General features: G+C 44.4%; 1 protein-coding gene across 2 annotated transcripts in view; it reads right to left on the reverse strand.

The window, feature by feature from the left end:
* PIP4K2A (phosphatidylinositol-5-phosphate 4-kinase type 2 alpha) overlaps nt 1–17,401 on the reverse strand; it is a 177,685-nt gene that overhangs the window by 64,888 nt on the left and 95,396 nt on the right. For both annotated transcript variants that reach the window (XR_010934027.1, XM_067702995.1), the window contains exons 2-3: nt 8,035–8,132; nt 6,744–6,840 (exon numbers count right to left, since the gene is read on the reverse strand). Coding sequence is in view for 1 of the 2 variants with exons in the window: in XM_067702995.1 (XP_067559096.1) it covers nt 6,744–6,840; nt 8,035–8,132 (195 nt within the window). In the remaining variant the exon portion in view is untranslated. The remainder of the gene's footprint in view (nt 1–6,743; nt 6,841–8,034; nt 8,133–17,401) is intronic.

Here is a 17,401-nt window from a genome sequence, read left to right on the forward strand (position 1 = left end):
CACGGGTTCGTGCCCCGGTCCGGGAGGATCCCACATGCCGCGGAGCGGCTGGGCCCGTGAGCCATGGCCGCTGAGCCTGCGCGTCCGGAGCCTGTGCTCCGCAACAGGAGAGGCCGCACCGGTGAGAGGCCCGCGTACCGCAAAAAAAAAAAAAAAAATTAAAGTGCTAGGGCAAAGCTAGTAGATGCAGGGCACGTAAGAACAGGATGATTTAGTCCATTTTGCTGGACGATCTTGCCTCTGGATAAGTAAGCTCACTGTCCACCACTCCTGTTTTCCACAGCCAAGTACATCACAGATCTACAGAGACAGGCTGGGACCTGGGACCCTCCGCTGCACTGCTTGCACCTGGACAAGCATCTCCTCCAGCAAGAGATACAAGGAAACTGTAAGGGACTAAAAACAACTGCATGCAGTCGGGGCAGATTGTGAACAAGATGCAAAAAGACCAAAAACACAACTGCCACTTCTGAGGTGTCGGGAGAAAAGCAGGGTCCTGCACACGATCCCTGCACCAGCACCACATGGGGGAGGGGCTGACCACCCTAAGCCCCCCTCCATCCCACCCCCACCCTCACCCCGCTTAAAGGACCAGCTTGCCCACTCAGTGAGCGAGCATGGGCACCTGTTACGTGCTTTCGCTCCCTAGTGCTGCAGTATGAGTCCCAGTAAGGCCTTGCCTGAATTTCTCGTCTGGCCTCTTATCAATTTCTGTTGATTAAGGAGTCCAAGAACCCCGGTGGGTAGCATTACAACACTACATCTCAAACCTCAAGAGCTGTGTTTGAATCTCTAGTGCCATGTCAGCCCTCAATGAGAAATAAAGGAAGATAATGAGAGATGAAACTCACTCTTGAATGGCCTTCCTACATTTATAATTGGAAATTTATTCTCCTTTCCCCAAAGAAAGGGATTAATGGTGCTCACCTCCAAGCCTCTAAAAGTCTGCATTGAAGATGTTTATTTCCACAGTGGGAGGTCCAGGATTACTGGGGCCTCCAGGGGGGTGGAGGAAATGTCAATTTAATTAGCTCATCTTTGCCACCAATTTTTCTATACTTCTCATAAAAATGTCACGATCTATCAACATCAACCATTACGGTCCCCTATCCATTTTTTCAATACCCAAGCATTTTGAACATTTAATACCCTTGAACTACTCATATAGTCTTACAGACATTTGGGTTTTTTTTTTCCATTTTGATATGAGTTTGTATTTCTGCTAAAAATAATGTATGAAAGTTTTTCCATTTAGTCAACAGGAAGGCCATGTACAATCAATTCTGCCATGCTCAAATGTGTAAAAGCCAGCACCTTACAAAGAAGACACGGCAGTATCATGTACAGGAACCTGAGTGACAGTCAGTGACCTATTGGCCGTGACTTAATAACAGATTCAGAAATGTGACAGCTGGGAGGGCCTCAGAGAGCATGGAGTCCTTCTCCCTCATTTCACAGATGAGAAAACTGAGACCTACCAGGGCTAAGCGACCAGATTAAGTCACAGTATCCGTCACTGAAGATCCAAGACGCAAACCAGCTTCTCAACTCGCAGGAAAATGTTCTTTCTCCCAACTCGGGCTACCTGTTTCATGGACCTGACACCTGCCCTGCTGACAACTCAGGATTACGATTACACGCCTCAAATCACACGGCCCAGGAGCCGGGAGCCACAGCCTGGACCTGGGTTTGCGTTTGACGGATCTGAGTGAGCAGATGGTCCTCTGACCTCATCAGGGAGGGAAAGACCAACGTGCTAACATCATCATCAAGGATTTATTAAAAGCCCACTGTGTTTAAAGCCGTGTTATGCTCTTGGGGAATTTCAAAGAAAGTCTGAGCTGTGATCCCAGGCGTGGAATGGCTTTCACTGCAGAGGGGGGCAGAACACTGTGCAATTGAACACTTATTAATCATGAAACAACTTACCAGAAAAGAAGGAAACAGATATGAACAGTAATGACCAGCAGAGAAAGAAGAAAAGTTGCAGGAACGTCACTGAGCGCCGTGAGATCGCCTTTACAAAGATCAGGTTGGTACTTGACTCAGATTAAAATACCAGAGGCCTGTGTCCGAGGCTCCTGATAAGCAAACAGGCAGCATCTGCCCTGGACAGGAGCTCCCTGGCAGGGATGATTGTCAGCGCTCGGCTGAAAACGAGGAGACTTAACCCAACGTGGGCTCAGGAACGGAAAACGCAGGCCAACAGCAAGGCTGAGCTGTCAGGTGGGGTCAGTTTGTGGTGGGGCAGTAATTGGTTCAACACTTGAGAAACAGCAGAAAAAGCACGTGAAAAAAATCTGAGGATGCTGATGGGCTGGGAGCAAGTTTTCCCTAAAGTCTGTCAGGAGAGACGTCCAATCTGAGGGGTGCCCTTTGGCTTCCAGCCCAGGTGGAGTTTCTGTCCGCTATTCATCGTGAGAATTTTATTTTTAAACTTGAAACAAGAACATCAAAAGTTTAAAACGTTAGCTTTTTTTTTTTTTTTGCGGTACGCGGGCCTCTCACCGTTGTGGCCTCTCCCGCTGCGGAGCACAGGCTCCGGACGCGCAGGCTCAGCGGCCATGGCTCACGGGCCCAGCCGCTCCGCGGCATGTGGGATCTTCCCGGACCGGGGCACAAACCCGCGTCCCCTGCATCGGCAGGCGGACTCTCCACCACTGCGCCACCAGGGAAGCCCTAAAACGTTAGCTTTTAAAATTAATTATTTTAAAATTAGAATCCTCTGTTACCAATACAAAGAAGAAAATGCATCCAATGTGAATAACGAGCGATTCTAATTCGGAAGATGCGGCAGGGGAAAAGCAAACCTAGTATTATCCTCCACAAAGAACCAGAGGGCTCAGTTTCTATTATATGGTGTATTTAGCTTTAACTGCATCATCGCCATCCTGTATAACTTTTTGGTTTTTGGTGGGCAATCCTTCCTGCAGCTCAGAAACTTCAACCGAAGCCTCTAGTTGACTTCCCAGGCCTGTCATAAGAGGTTCTGATACTATGAGAGACTGGAAAGAGGGATGCAGGTTTTCTTTAAGAACAATAAAAATCAAGATGCCTGGGTTTCTGTAAATGTCATTAGCATCTAATACAGAATCTGTCATGTAATAGTTAAAAAAAATTCCTTCATCCTTTCTTCTCTTCTGCATTCCCTATGATGTCTATCACAGAGCCTTACACACAGTAGGTGCAAATAAACACACACTGAGTTGATAATCGTGCGTGAAATCATCCACCTATGGGGAGCGGAGCTTAAAGTGGCAGAGGAGATGGAAGAACAGAACTGTAGCAACCGTAACAGCGAGGCCTCTGGGGGAGCATTCAACTTGAAAGACATCTTAAAAGAACGGTCATGGGGAGTCACATTGTCCCAACAATGATCAGAACACAGTTCACCTCTGTGCATATTACAAACCAGTGAAGTGATTTTAAAAAGCCCTAATAAGTTGGAGAAAATTTTGAATCTGAAAGCACTGAGCATACATGCATACACATACGCACACAGGTTTACATATGTATGTTCAGTGACACTGTTGTTAATAATGAGTATTCTAGAACTGTTGCTTGAATTTATCTTTAACAGCAAGAAAAAGAAGTTGTTTTTAAAAGACATTTTCAAGAAATCAAAACCAGAGGAAAGATACAAGTGTTTACGGAGACAGCAGGGATGTTTCTCAGTTCCTTTCACGAAGTTTAAGTTGGCTGAGGGAGGTCAATTAAGTTGGCTAATTACTATGTTCTACTTTGATCAGATGGATCGATACTGACTTTTTTCAGGTGCAGCAAAACTGCATTCACACACGCAAGGCAGGTGGCGAACATTTATCCATTTGATATAACATGAAGGTTTGAATACTAAATGAACCGCACGGTGGAACTCCTTTTCGCCACAGAGATTTAAAAGTCATTTGTCCAATAAGCAAGCGCTTCTGAAAATTAAACAGAGCAAGGCAAGGGGAACAGTGAGGGGCCTGGGCCCCTTGAGCCATCCAGTGCCTCCAAAGAGGATGAGACGCCGGGTCATTGATCCCACTTTTTAAATCAGATTGAGAAAGAGAGTTCAGTTTGGCACTAGGTGTCAACTGATACCTGTTACCTGTTCTGGCCACAGTGAATGAAGTGTCCGGGCAGTGGTGAGCCGAAGAGCCGAGACCACAGCCCCGCCGGCCCCCGCAAGCGCACTGCACTCCGCCTCCCTGGCTTGCGGCGCGCAGGCACCCAGACGCACCAAGCCAGAGCCACTGTTGGCACAACTTCCTCCGTTTTCCAAACCAAGTAGCCAACAAGGTGGGCTAAGCCCCACGTGTACGATCTTATCTTCCGTTTAAACTCAGGGGCCCTGCCCCAGCTGAAAAAATTTTAAGAGGCACAAACATTGGGAAAGGAACATAGAAATGGGGCCAGTACAATCGGCCCTCCGTATCCGCAGATTCCGTATCCGCAGATTCCGCATCCGCAGATTCCGCATCCGCAGATTCCGTATCCGCAGATTCCGCATCCGCAGATTCCGCATCCGCAGATTCCAACTGCAATTTGATCTACAGTTGGTGGAATCTGTGGGTGCAGAGGGACTGTGTATGTCTGGTTTACTAAAGTTACTGTAAACACCCACTTTTTAATTTTTTAATAGAAATACAGTTGCCAAAGAGAAAGCAGCAATCTAAATGCCAAAAGCACCAGGCATGGCTGAGGGAAGGAGTGGTGTTCAAATGATTAATTACACTCACACCGGTTCTCCCTTGTACTGATCTCTCACGCTAAGAGCTTAACAGACTTGCCAATTAGTTCCGTGTGAATCATCCTCCACTCGCCTAATTTGCCTTCAAAGTTTGTATCAGCAATTTGCACTTACTTAAATATCAACTTACGTGGTTTTGTTTTTAGGGGGGAAAAAGAGAGGGAAACCCCGTTCCTGTCTTAGTATTTCAGCAACTAAGGATCTAATAGATCCATTTGGATCTCATTTAACAGGGCTGGTTCTCAGAAGAAATATAAGGACTTCACTGTGGTAATGAATTGAGGAATTTAACAAGATCCTGTAGCACAGGCCCTGAAAGTCAGTTTCTGTGAAACGCCAGTATCGCTATTTTATTTTTAAAAATTAAAATTAAAAAAAAAAAGGAGGGGCACAAAGGAAGATACACACTTGAATGTAGCAACAGAGTCAGAGGAGATTTTCTTAGGATGTCAAAGTTATCAGCTGTTCATTCTTTTCAAAGCATACTATTTTCATAGGCCTCTTGAAATGTAATAACAGTTCTTACATAATGTAGAATGATTCCTTTTTATTTTATACGAGGCTTTTTTACAATTCCAAAATTTATTCTTTAAAGGTGACTTGGCTTTTGCAGCAGTAAATTCAAGTCCAAGTGTGATCGAAGTTCTTTCTCTCTTACACATGAAGCCCACACCTGAACACTGGCTCCATCGCAGTTTTTAAAAGCAAACCGAGCGCTCACACCCTCCCCGCCCACTTCCCCTCAGCCCTCTCCGGGGCGCACCCGAGCCTCTGCTCAGAGCCCGGACCTCCGTGGAAACCTTGGCCAGGTCCACAGAGGAGGGAACGTCACCGGCAGCCTGGCCAGCGTTGCTTTTTCAAAACATGGCAGCTTCAAGGCTTCTCATGCCTGAGTGAGCCTGTGAGAGATTCTTGGAAACTTTCAACAATGGGGCAGGGCAGGGAGGCCCACAGATCTATAAGAAAGCATGCTGGCTAAGCTTGATTTGCCTTAGGGCCCTGTTCTTTAAGGGAAAGTACAGGGTGAGCTGTGCCAGTATTCACCTTGTAAGGTCACCCGGGGCAGCAACAGGACACGTAATGCAAGATAAAAGGATTTCTGGTTTGGGGCAAACGAGAGAAAGTGTTTACCACATTTAAAATAAGTCAATACTCTTATTTATTTTACTCTTAGAGTAAAATAAACGGCCTGCCATAAAAGACCAGAAAGCAGCCCTTGTATCTCCTGACTTAGATTTCTGCTCTTAAAAACATCCTTGGCTTTTACGAATCTGGCCAGCTCTGTGAAAACCAGGTAACTGATGCCTGGTCCGTTCTCAGGAGAAATGACCAGAAATGACCAGATCTGACAGCGATTTTAAAAGTTGAAATTGAGAACTGGGCAAACATGGGGAGAAAAGCAACAGGGCACATCTTTACATGGTGGGTCCCAAGAGCAGGAGACGGTGCTGCACAGAAGTGTCCCTGGGACTGGCGGGCTCCTGGTGGTGACAGCAGTGCTGCAGTCACTAGGCCGCTGGGCACTGCAGGGTTCTAAGGGGGTCTCTGACAAAATACCGCGGGGAGGGCCAGGGTGGGCCAATTCGGCAAATCAGCAAGAACGAAAACAAATTTCTAAGATTCCTAAGTGGCCTCTGCAAATAAAGGAAATGTGAATTCAACACACATACACAGCCCTAGGGGCTTGCCAACCCGTTTGAGGGCAGAAAATCAAAAGGAAGCTCTGCGGGCAGAATACTTTCATCTGTAAGTGAGAATATTATATAAAACTCACAGGCTTGCTCCCTTCCCAAAGAATAATTTCTTCTGCGGACTACTGAAATCATATTGTATAGTGGTCCCTAACTGAAAGAACCCTTTATTTCAGAAAGAACACTGAAAAATTCTCATACAAAATGAAAATTACTCTTATCTAATTACTTGTCATGACAAAAATGTGAATCCCATTTTACAGCGTAAAAGGCACCGATGAAACCCATGTGAAACGAATGTTACGAAAGCAACTCACCTGGAAATCCTGATCATCGATTCCAAACCTCTCCCGCAGGTTACGGAAAACCATCGGGCAGTATTCCTTAAACTTGAAGTGGCTCGGCATGTTTTCTCTGAAACAGGTTGTGGAATAAAGTTCAGACGTACAAACAGTGAACCAGACTTGAATCTGCCACCATCATGCTCTCCTGCAGCCAAAGAAGCACTTGGGGTTCCCGACCCACAGAAGGCACAGGTGGGTTTCAAGGGGCCAACCAGAACCCACAGTAGGGTCCGGGGGACAGAAGGGACAGACACGCAGGGGAAACGGTGAAGGAAAAGCAAAGAGCTTGGCGAGGCCGGGAGGGGCAGCACAGAGAGCCACAAACAGGGCTCCCACACTGGTCCTGGGTTGCCTGCTGATGAAATCTTACAAAACAAGACTGACTCTCACTCCTAGATCGACCTGTTTTATCTTTTATATACATACCACATTCTATATTCACATAGAAAAGATCCCTTCAAAAGGTCAACCTTTAAAGGGCATTATGAGAATAATTAACACATCAGCTTCACATTAGAACAATGGCCCCATTAAGGAATTTCACAATTGATCTTCACATGGGAGGGATTTCTCTGGGGCTCATCCCACTCATTCAGAATTGCTTCCCCCTTTGTGTTCACACGCACACACACACACACACACACACACACCCTGTGCCCCCACTGTGGTACTCCACACACTAAGTGATGGTAATTTGTATATGTGTCCATTTTCAACCACCCGCCTGACTGTGAACCCCCGAGGGCAGGACTGTTTCTTATACATCGGTGTATGTCTGGCTCTCAATGGACTGCCTGCCACAGAAGGTGGTCCATAATGATGTCTAAAATGACATTCAAAAGAGGGAGAAATAGTCTCAATGCCCAACATGGCATCCAATTATGTTTTATAAAAATGCACCTTCATTCTTTATTGTTTTAGGAAGTAGTCATTTCTGTTCATAAAGGAATCATCAGGAGAGTTTTGTGTAAGAATCCAAGCAATGTACAGCTTCAAACATTTAAACAGTAATGAGAACATCACTTTTAACATATAAGATATGCATAGAGAACAATATGCCGTATGCAAAAAGATATTACCCAAGAGGGCCTGCTGCTGCTTCTCTGAAAATGACAGATGGTTATGTTTATCACAGGATAAACTTTATCAGCAAAACTTCACTCTCACCCATTGAAAAATAATGGGATTATAGAAATTCACAGAAATTAGAATTCACACTCCTGGCAGCCACGTAAGTTGTACAAAAGGCTGTGCTTGTACTTACTTGTTAAAAAGGTGATTGTCCACCTTTATCTTTGAATAGGCCTTGAAGTCATCTGGCATCAACATAACAGGGATTTGAACATGGCTCAGTTCATTGATCTAGAAAAATATAAAATAAATGGCACAGGTTGTAAGTATCTAGGTGGGAAGTGCTTGACTTAAACATGTAATTTACCAAGAAAACCTCCTGGATGCTTGTATTTCCTGGCCCACATTCCTCCCTGTTCCTGCCCCAAATCATCTCTTCTGATGCCTTCCCCACTCTTTTCATCAGCCGTCACCACTGCGCCCAAGCACACATCGGCTGCAACTCCCCGGCTCAGCCCTGTCTGCCGCTGGCCCCCCGGATGGCAGGGGCAAGGGAGGGGTTCTGGAGGGTGAACACTCAGGGCCAGCTGTCCCTGCTTCTCCCCGTCCACCCTCCCACTGCCCCTCCAGAGCCTTGACCCAGAGCTCCTTTGATCCCATGTCCAGGTCAATTTCCCTCTGTAAAGAAAATATTCTCTCAAACAAAAAATCCAAAAACACAAAAACAAAAACAACAAAAAAACAAAACAAAAACAGATAAAAAAATTCTCTGAGAAAGGGCTTTTTAATTTCTGATATAAATATTTGTTGAATTAATCAATAAGACTATTTCTTCACACTTTGGGGTACTAAAAAGGAACACTGCCATTCATGTGGTCTTTACCTTTCTTGTGGGAAGTAATTTAAAAATAAGTATTGGGATAGGGCATGAATTTACCAGAAGAGGAACCTTCATGAAGGAAAGGAAGGAAGCATGTGGCCCTGCAATTGGATGAGAGGGAGATGGGTTGGCCAGGGGTCAAGACAAAGACACATTTTTATGTGGCTACAGAGAACAAAAGGTTAAATCCATTTCGGTTTACATTCCAGTGAATCGCAGGGACAGGGACGGCTTTTGACACCTGACTTTGAAAAAGTTGAACCTTCTCTTGGTTAATTATTTTTGCATTTAGCTCCCAAGTGATAACTCCCTGGTTGCTAGTAATAAAAACCACTTTAAAGGTTTATACTTCCAGTAAATGTGAGATACTTGGAAGCGTTCTCAGTTACAAAAACAAACAAAATGAGTTTCTTGATGGAGCAGAGTTGTTAACCCACTGCTGGGTTCACAGAAAGCAGAAGGAAATTTTCAAGACCTTCCTTCCCCTAAAGTGAGTTTAATCATCCAAAGGGCATGTGGTGACCATCAGGTAAGTGTGAAAGGAGGGGTTTCTCTGAAGATAGATGCCAATTTCACACTTTGGGTCAAAGCGTAACTGCGGAGCTCAACCCAAGACTTCAACATTAAACTAGGACCCCTGAAGGAAGTGAAAGTGGTCCCAAAACCCAGTGGAAGTAAATGTAAAGGGTGCCTGGAAGAAAACACCCTTAATACAGACCTCCAGGATTCCCACAGATTAAGTTCAACCAAATATGAGTTCACAAAGACAACAAGAGTGGAGTCAACAGCAACAAAGACTGATGTTATTTTCAAGGCTTCAGCTAGTAGGACAATCAGATACAGAACAGAAGATAAAAACTATGAATAAAACGTATGAAGAGAGAAAGAGATGGACTAGCAAAAATGAGTAAACTATGAGACTTTCAAAATGACCAGTCAGACTTGAAAAAGAATCAAATAAAAATTTTACAAAATGGAAACTATAACTGTTGACTTGAAAACAAAACAAAAAGCCTCTGACCTAGTATTTACGCAGCAGATTGGATAACTGGTATACCAGAGGGTAGATCTGAGAAAACCACCTAGAATACCACAGACAGAAAGAATGGAAACGTAATATATGAGAGGATGGTTAAGACGGGGAGTGGAGTGGGTTTAAATGGAATCTTAGAGGAAGAGAGCAATACAGAATATGGGGAAGAGATAATATCTGAAGATGTAATGGTTGAGAATTTTTCATGACTTTATAAATCTGTACATGCATAATACCCAATGTACACAGAAGAAACCCACACCTAGAGACACTGCAGCTAGACTGAAGGATACCAAAAGCCGAGAGAAGAAAAGTGGTCAGGGAGAAAAGACACAACACAACAAAGAGATGACTATCAGACTGACAGCTCACTTCCCAACAGCAAAACTGGACGCCCACAGACAGTAGAAGGATATCCTCAGAGTGGAAGATTACTGTCAACATAAAATTGTATACTGTGGTATAAGAAGAAATATATTTTGATCACTGTCTGCGTTTCTGGCACAAATCTCCTAAAACCCTTGCAACTTCCTAAGTGACGGGAGTATCTTCTGTCGTTCACCAGAAGCCCTTTCGGGGCATACCTGAATTCATGCTAATGAGGTGACTTAGGTTCAGACCCCTAGATGGCCTCAGGAGGGGGCTGGTCACCAGAAAGACCAAGTGACTGGATGGTTGGAACTTTCAGCCCTACCCACTGACCTCAGGGAAGGGGAAAGGGAGATGCTGGAGATGAAGTTCTGTGTAAACTTTTGAACAATAAGAGTTGGAGAGCTTCTGGGTTGGTGAACACATCCATACGCCAGGAGGGTGGTGCACTCCAGTTCCATGGGGACAGAAGCTCCTGCACTCGGGACCTATGTACCTCTGCATCGGTATCCTTTATGTTTATGTTGTTTAAAAATCTGTATCTTTCTTAATTTTGTGTCTGTTTAAACTGTCAATAAAAGCACATTCAAATGTTCCTCTATAATGATGGATCGCCCGTTTTCCCTGAGGTCCTAACAATTTTTGCTCTGTACTTTCAGGCTAATTAGGTGCTTATAAAATATGAATCCTATCTTCCTGGCTAATTGAACCTTTTATCATTGTGCACAGACCTTCTTTATCCTTAGTAATGCTTTTGTCTTAAAGTTATTAGTTTATTTGATACTAATAATAATAAACTGGTAAACATATATAAATAATAAACTGGTAAACATATATAAATGTTTAAACATATAAAATGTTTAAACAAATGTTTAAACATATAATAATAATAAACTGGTAAACATATATAAATGTTTTTCAGAGTTCTGTGAGCCGCTTAGCAAAATAATGGAACTGGAGGAGGGGACTGTGGGAACCTCTGATTTGCAGCCAGTTGCTCAGAAGCACACGTAACAACCTGGACTTGTGAGTGGTAACTGAAGTCGCGGAAGGGGCAGTCTTGTGGGACTGGGCTAATAACCTGTGGGGTCTGATTCGATCTCCAGGAAGACAGTGTCAGAACTGACTTACTGCTTCAGGATATTGGAAAAAAACACATGTGGGACAAACCCATTAAAACTATCTTTCAGTATATTGGAAGATTGGGATTGACATATACACACTACTATATATAAAATAGATAACTAGGGGCTTCCCTGGTGGCACAGTGGTTGAGAGTCCACCTGCCAATGCAGGGGACACGGGTTCGTGCCCCGGTCTGGGAAGATCCCACCTGCCGCGGAGTGGCTGGGCCCGTGAGCCATGGCCGCTGAGCCTGCGCGTCTGGAGCCTGTGCTCCGCAACGGGAGAGGCCACAACAGTGAGAAGCCCGCATACCGCAAAAACAAACAAACAAACAAACAAAAATTAGATAACTAATAAGGACCTACTGTATAGCACAGGGAACTCTACTCAGTACTCTGTAATGGCCTATATGGGGAAAGAATCTTAAAAAGAGTAGGTGTATGTATATGTATAACAGATTCACTTTGCTGTACACCTGAAACTAACATAACATTGTAAATCAACTATATTCCAATAAAAATTTTTAAAAAAACTATGTTTCAAAAAAATGAGAGCAAAATAAAGGCTTTTAACTGAGAACTTATCTACAACACACCTCCCTAGAGGAACTTACAAGCTTTAGAAGCACATTATTTAGACTCTATTAAAGATATACTTCAGAAAGAAGGTAAACATTGTGGGTGGAAGGTCTGAGATAACAAAAAGAATTAGTAAGTAAATAAACTGGTAAATATGAGGACAAATGTAAGTAAACATCATCTATATAAAGTAATAATGCCAAATTTATGAGATTAAAAAGGACAGAAATACACACTGAATAGCAACAGAGTATGAGTTGGAAAGTAGATGGCCACGGTTATAACGCTCATGGTATTGTTCAGGAGGAGAGGTAAGATATTAACTGCAGACTTTAAGTATTATGCTACAAATTCAAGGGCAAACATTAAAAGAATAAGAAACACAGTAGATAACTTCCAAACTAGTAGAAGGGGAAAAACAGAATAAGAAAACAAAACTCAATTAAAAAAAAAAGAAACGTGGGGCTTCCCTAGTGGCGCAGTGGTTAAGAATCCACCTGCCAGTGCAGGGGACACAGGTTCAAGCCCTGGTCCGGGAAGATCCCACATGCCGTGGAGCAACTCAGCCCGATCACCATAATTACTGAGCTTGCACCCTAGAGCCCGTGAGCCACAACTACTGAGCCCATGTGCCACAACTACTAAAGCCTGAGCACCTAGAGCCCATGCTCCACAACAAGAGAAGCCGCTGCAGTGAGAGGCCCGCACACCGCAACAGAGAGTAGCCCCCGCTTGCTGCAACTAGAGAAAGCCTGTGCACAGCAACGAAGACCCAACACAGCCAAAAATAAATAATAAGTAAATAAATTTTAAAAATAAAAAAAGAAATGCAAGCAAGAGATAAAAATTTGCACAACAAAAGTGGGACAAATAGAAAGTTAGTGATATAAATAAATCTGGATATATACCTAATCACAATAGGCATAAACAGGCTAGCAGTTAAACATAAAGACTGTCATAATGAATTAAAAACTATAAGGTATGTGCATGAGACACACCTAAAACATAAGAACTCAAATACATCAAAAGCTAAGGGACAGAAAAAATATATTAAATAGTACTAAAAATTACTGAAAAGCTAGCCTACTTTTATTAGTGTCAAATAAACTAATAACTTGAAGACAAAAGCATCACTAAGGATAAAGAAGGTCTGTGCACAATGATAAAAGGTTCAATTAGCCAGGAAGATAGGATTCATATTTTATAAGCACCTAATTAGCCTGAAAAGTATAGAGCAAAAATTGTTAGGACCTCAGGGAAAACAGGCGATCCATCATTATAGAGGAACATTTGAATGTGCTTTTATTGACAGTTTAAACAGACACAAAATTAAGAAAGATAGAGATTTTTAAACAACATATTGAAGCCAATATGTTGCATACCTATTATATTATGGCCAAGCATTCTTCCAGATGATTGGGATACACTGTGGAACAAAACAGATTAAGATGCCTGCCCTCTGGAGCTTCTGTTTTAGTGGGAAGAGCCAGAAGATAAAACAATAAACTTAGTAAATTACTGTGTTAGAAGTAAATTATCTACTATGTTAAAAGGCTATGGAACAAGGAAAAAGAGCAGGACAAAAGAGCTAGGGAGCACGCATCAGGGCACAGGTGAGAGTCACTGAAGTATTTAAAACAGGGTGGATTCAAGTAGGCCAGACTTTGGAGGAGATGAGATTTAACATTGCAGTGCAAAGGCCCTCGGGTAGGGACATGCCTGGTATGCTTGGGACAAGGAGACCAGTGTGGCCGGAGCAGATTATGTGAGGGCAGAAACAGTAAGAGCTGAGATCAGCGGTAAAGGCAAGGGGTTCCTATAGGGCCTTCCGGGTCACTAGAAAGACTCGCTTTTACTCTGAGAGATAAGGGAGCTCTTGCAGCTTCTGGGTGATAAAGAGATGATATCAGTGAACTTAGGGCTTAGAAAGATGACGGGGTGGTGGGCACAGGCATAGAAATAGGGAGACTAGTTACACGCAAGTGTAGTAATAGCCTGTTTGTTTTGGTTTTTGGGTTTCTTTTGGCCGCGGCTTGTGGCCTGTGGGATCTTACTTCCCCGACCAGGGATTGAACCCACACCCCCTGCAGTGGAAGCTCGGAGTCTTAACCGCTGGACCGCCGGGGAAGTCCCGTAATACCCTGTTTTGACCAGGACGACAGCAGTGTAGTTAGAGACGGGGAGTCAGATTGTGGATATTTTCGGAAAGTAGAGACATGATTTCCTGGAGCTCTGAGCAGGGGTGTCAGAACGACAGAAGCTCAGGCCCACTCACAGGCTTTGGTCTGAACAATTAGAAGATGGAGCTGCCATCGACCGAGATGGGGGAGACTTCTCACCGTGTTTCTCTTTACGCTTTTTGATTTTTGAATCATGTTAAAGAATTGACTGGTCTAAAAATTTAATACTTCTTTAAAAACCCTATGACAAAAAAAATATATGCAAACTATCAGCTACAGTTATAAAATATATATTCATACAATATTTACTACTTATAATAATTAGTATAGAATTATATTATGTTGAGCACTGCACAGATTTTCAGATTGGATACCACCACCCTCATTTCTGGATCCACGTTGACTTTCATGTGGTATTTGCTTTTTTTTCATATAACCGTTGAGATTCCAGCTTCCTAAAGATTATCACTGTGCTACAGGAAGTAGTACAAAGTTGAAATTGTGAACTCCCTCAAACCAGCAGTTTGCATGGTATCTCACAGATGTAGAGAGCGCCCTGTTTCCCTTGAAATTTTAAAATCTCCCTCCGTACTCCTTGTGAATTTGCTGCAGTGCCCCAGGGCACTGTTTGGGGACCACAGCTATAAACAGCAGCAGATGTTTAAAAGAGCAAATGACATAATCTAATTATAGAATAAGATAATCAGAATAATCCCCTAAATGCATTGTACTGGATTATAACATATAACCACTTTATATTCACCTCAAACAACCTTCATTACAATCACCAGTTAATCCTCAGCCCGTATAAACTGATGATCTCTATAACCTTCCCAAGCAAATAGCTTTCTTGGGATAACGCTATATCAACTGCATTTGTGCAAAGCCAAATTACAATTCTGTTCCTATCAAATTATGGCAATAACTTAATCAGACATCACTTTTAGCCCATTCTATACTATATTATTAAAATCTCCTCTGTGTTATGGCCCATAAAAATGTATGAAACTTCCACTAGACTGATTTAAAATCATATAATCTCTCCCATTCAGTTTACTCATGTATCTTATAATATTAACTAATTCTCAGAGTATATTTGTAAAAAATTAAAATCTATATCTCTTTATGCTAGCACTGGAATATCAAAGTTTGGGGAAAAAAAGAGAGAGAGAGAATAAGACCTGGAAACCAAGACTTGTGACAAGCACAGTTAGAATGAAGCTGGATGGCAATTAAATCCATTTCTCAATATCGTATGGGAAATAGAAGAGAATAAATAAAAACAAAGGAAATTTACAGGGTGACAAGGAAAAGTGAAGGAGCAGACAACTTCATGTTGCTTTCACCAAATTATACAGAAGAAAGTTGGAGAGAACATAATAAGTGATTCCTGTCGCACCTGTGCTTCCAGTGATTTCTGAGAAAGCAAAACCCCACCTGGCAGCAGGAACATGGAAATCCATCCATTCCACTCTTGTGCTGCTGCGATCTGTGTTGGTAACAACAGTATCTTCCTTAGAAAGCCAGCAGGGAAAGAGGAACTTTGGAGATCCTGCTCTGAAAAATGTTTTGTTCTAAAAACATGAAAACCTTCCAGCCCAAATGGAATGTGTGATCTGTGAATTTCCCTCATCGATATGTGTTCCATACCCAGCCTTGTTATGTGAGCATCCGCTCTGCTGGGCGCCGTGCAGAGACCAGTGTTCACCCAGTCCACAGTCCAGAGGGGCCCACATGTTAGCTGAAGAAGTGCACAAATGTAAAGTTCCAACAATGACTAGTGTCAGGAGGAAGGAGGTCATCGGGCTATGAGCAAGCGGGACGGAGGCGTGGCCCAGGGCGGGGATGGAGGTGAAGGAGGGGCCAGCCTGGAGCACGAGGGGGAGGGGACAGGGGTTCCAGGAAGCAGGGTCGCAGATGCAAAGGCCCTGTGGTGGGGTTGTGTGTGGGGGGTTCAGTTAACTGGAGAGACGGCAGCTTAATGTGTTAGGAGTGCAGGAATCCAGGCGCACGAGACGGGATGGCGCTGAACCGCCTAAAAGGGCTGTAAGAGGCCACAGGAGCGCTCCAAGAGAGGACGCACGGGGCGGAGGGGAAGGGAGAAGGTTCTGGCGATACAGCACGGGTCTAAACACGGGCTTGTGGGACAGGACAGCGTAGTGCATCTGTCGAGAGAGCGCACTTCAAGGGAAGAGTCCAGTTTTGAACTTGTGAAATTTGATGTGCTCTTGAGACACCTTATGTGTGTCAGGCAGGCAGGTGGACTTGTGGCTCTGACATTCCCAGGGGAGACGAGGAGTGGGGTGGGAGAGAGGAAAACAGGCACGTTGTGTGTAAGACACAGGTTATCCACGGGGGCGGCGAAGGCGAACAGGAAGAACTGCCTGCAAGGGAGGGAGTGAAAGCAGGGTCAGCTCGTGGGCAGCAAGGAGCGAGCGAGTCGAGAACAGAAGGGGACGAACAGTGGCGAATGCTTCTGAGAAGCGGAGTGGGACGGTGATTGTAACATGGCAGTTGGAAGCATTTGGGGCCCTTGGGCTGGGGGCTCTGATGGAGGACAGCCAAGGAAACCAGGCTGGGGAACGCTGAGGAGAGCAGGGGGAGGTGGGAGAAGGCAGACCCGGATCTGGCTAGGTTTTCAGAAGTCTGGAAGGAGAGAGATGCAGAGGGGTGAGGGATGGAGGAAGGGGCTGAGTCTAAAGACGGGATATTCCTTCTTGGGGAGGTGTGGGCTCCGGACTCCCAGCCTGCCTGAAGGGAATGGCTTTGGGGAGGCAGTCAGTCCCTCCATCAAGAAGAGGGAAAGGGGACAGGGGCTGTGCAGCGTGGCAGAACCTGCCCCAGGGGAGACGGGGTTCCCTCCACGGGCTCCTCTTTTCTCTGGGAAGGAGAGCCATGACAACCTGCTGAGGGTGAGAGGCAGGCCGAGCGGTGCGGGGGCTTAGAGAGAACACAGAGAAGCTGAAAAAGTGATTGCAGGATGTGGGAGAACAAGTCTGAAGAGAGAAATGTGGCTGGGCTTTGGGGCAGAGCTGGGAGTCCGTTCGCGGTGACGGTTAGTGTGCAGGGCACCAGGCGAACCCGTGCAGTGGCATTCCCCAGAGCCGGGCCGCAGGAAGAAGCTGCTGATAGATGATGATTGGGCTTCTTTGGGTCTGAGGTTTTTGCTAGTTGGGTGTGCCAGAAAGATGACACAAAGTGTCACGGAGAGAGCAATGGAATTAATTCTAGGATAATCACTCAGAAATGGAAAGTCAGTACAAAACACTCATCCCCGACCACAAAGAGTTTTCCCACTGTAGTTGATGGGGCAGCACATACACAGTGTGAAGGACAAAGCAGCAGAGCAGGAAAGCTAGAGTCCAGACAGTAAGTGTCCCAGGAACTCAGGGCAG

This window comes from Pseudorca crassidens, chromosome 1 (genome assembly GCF_039906515.1).
Source record: "Pseudorca crassidens isolate mPseCra1 chromosome 1, mPseCra1.hap1, whole genome shotgun sequence".
NCBI lineage: Eukaryota > Metazoa > Chordata > Mammalia > Artiodactyla > Delphinidae > Pseudorca > Pseudorca crassidens.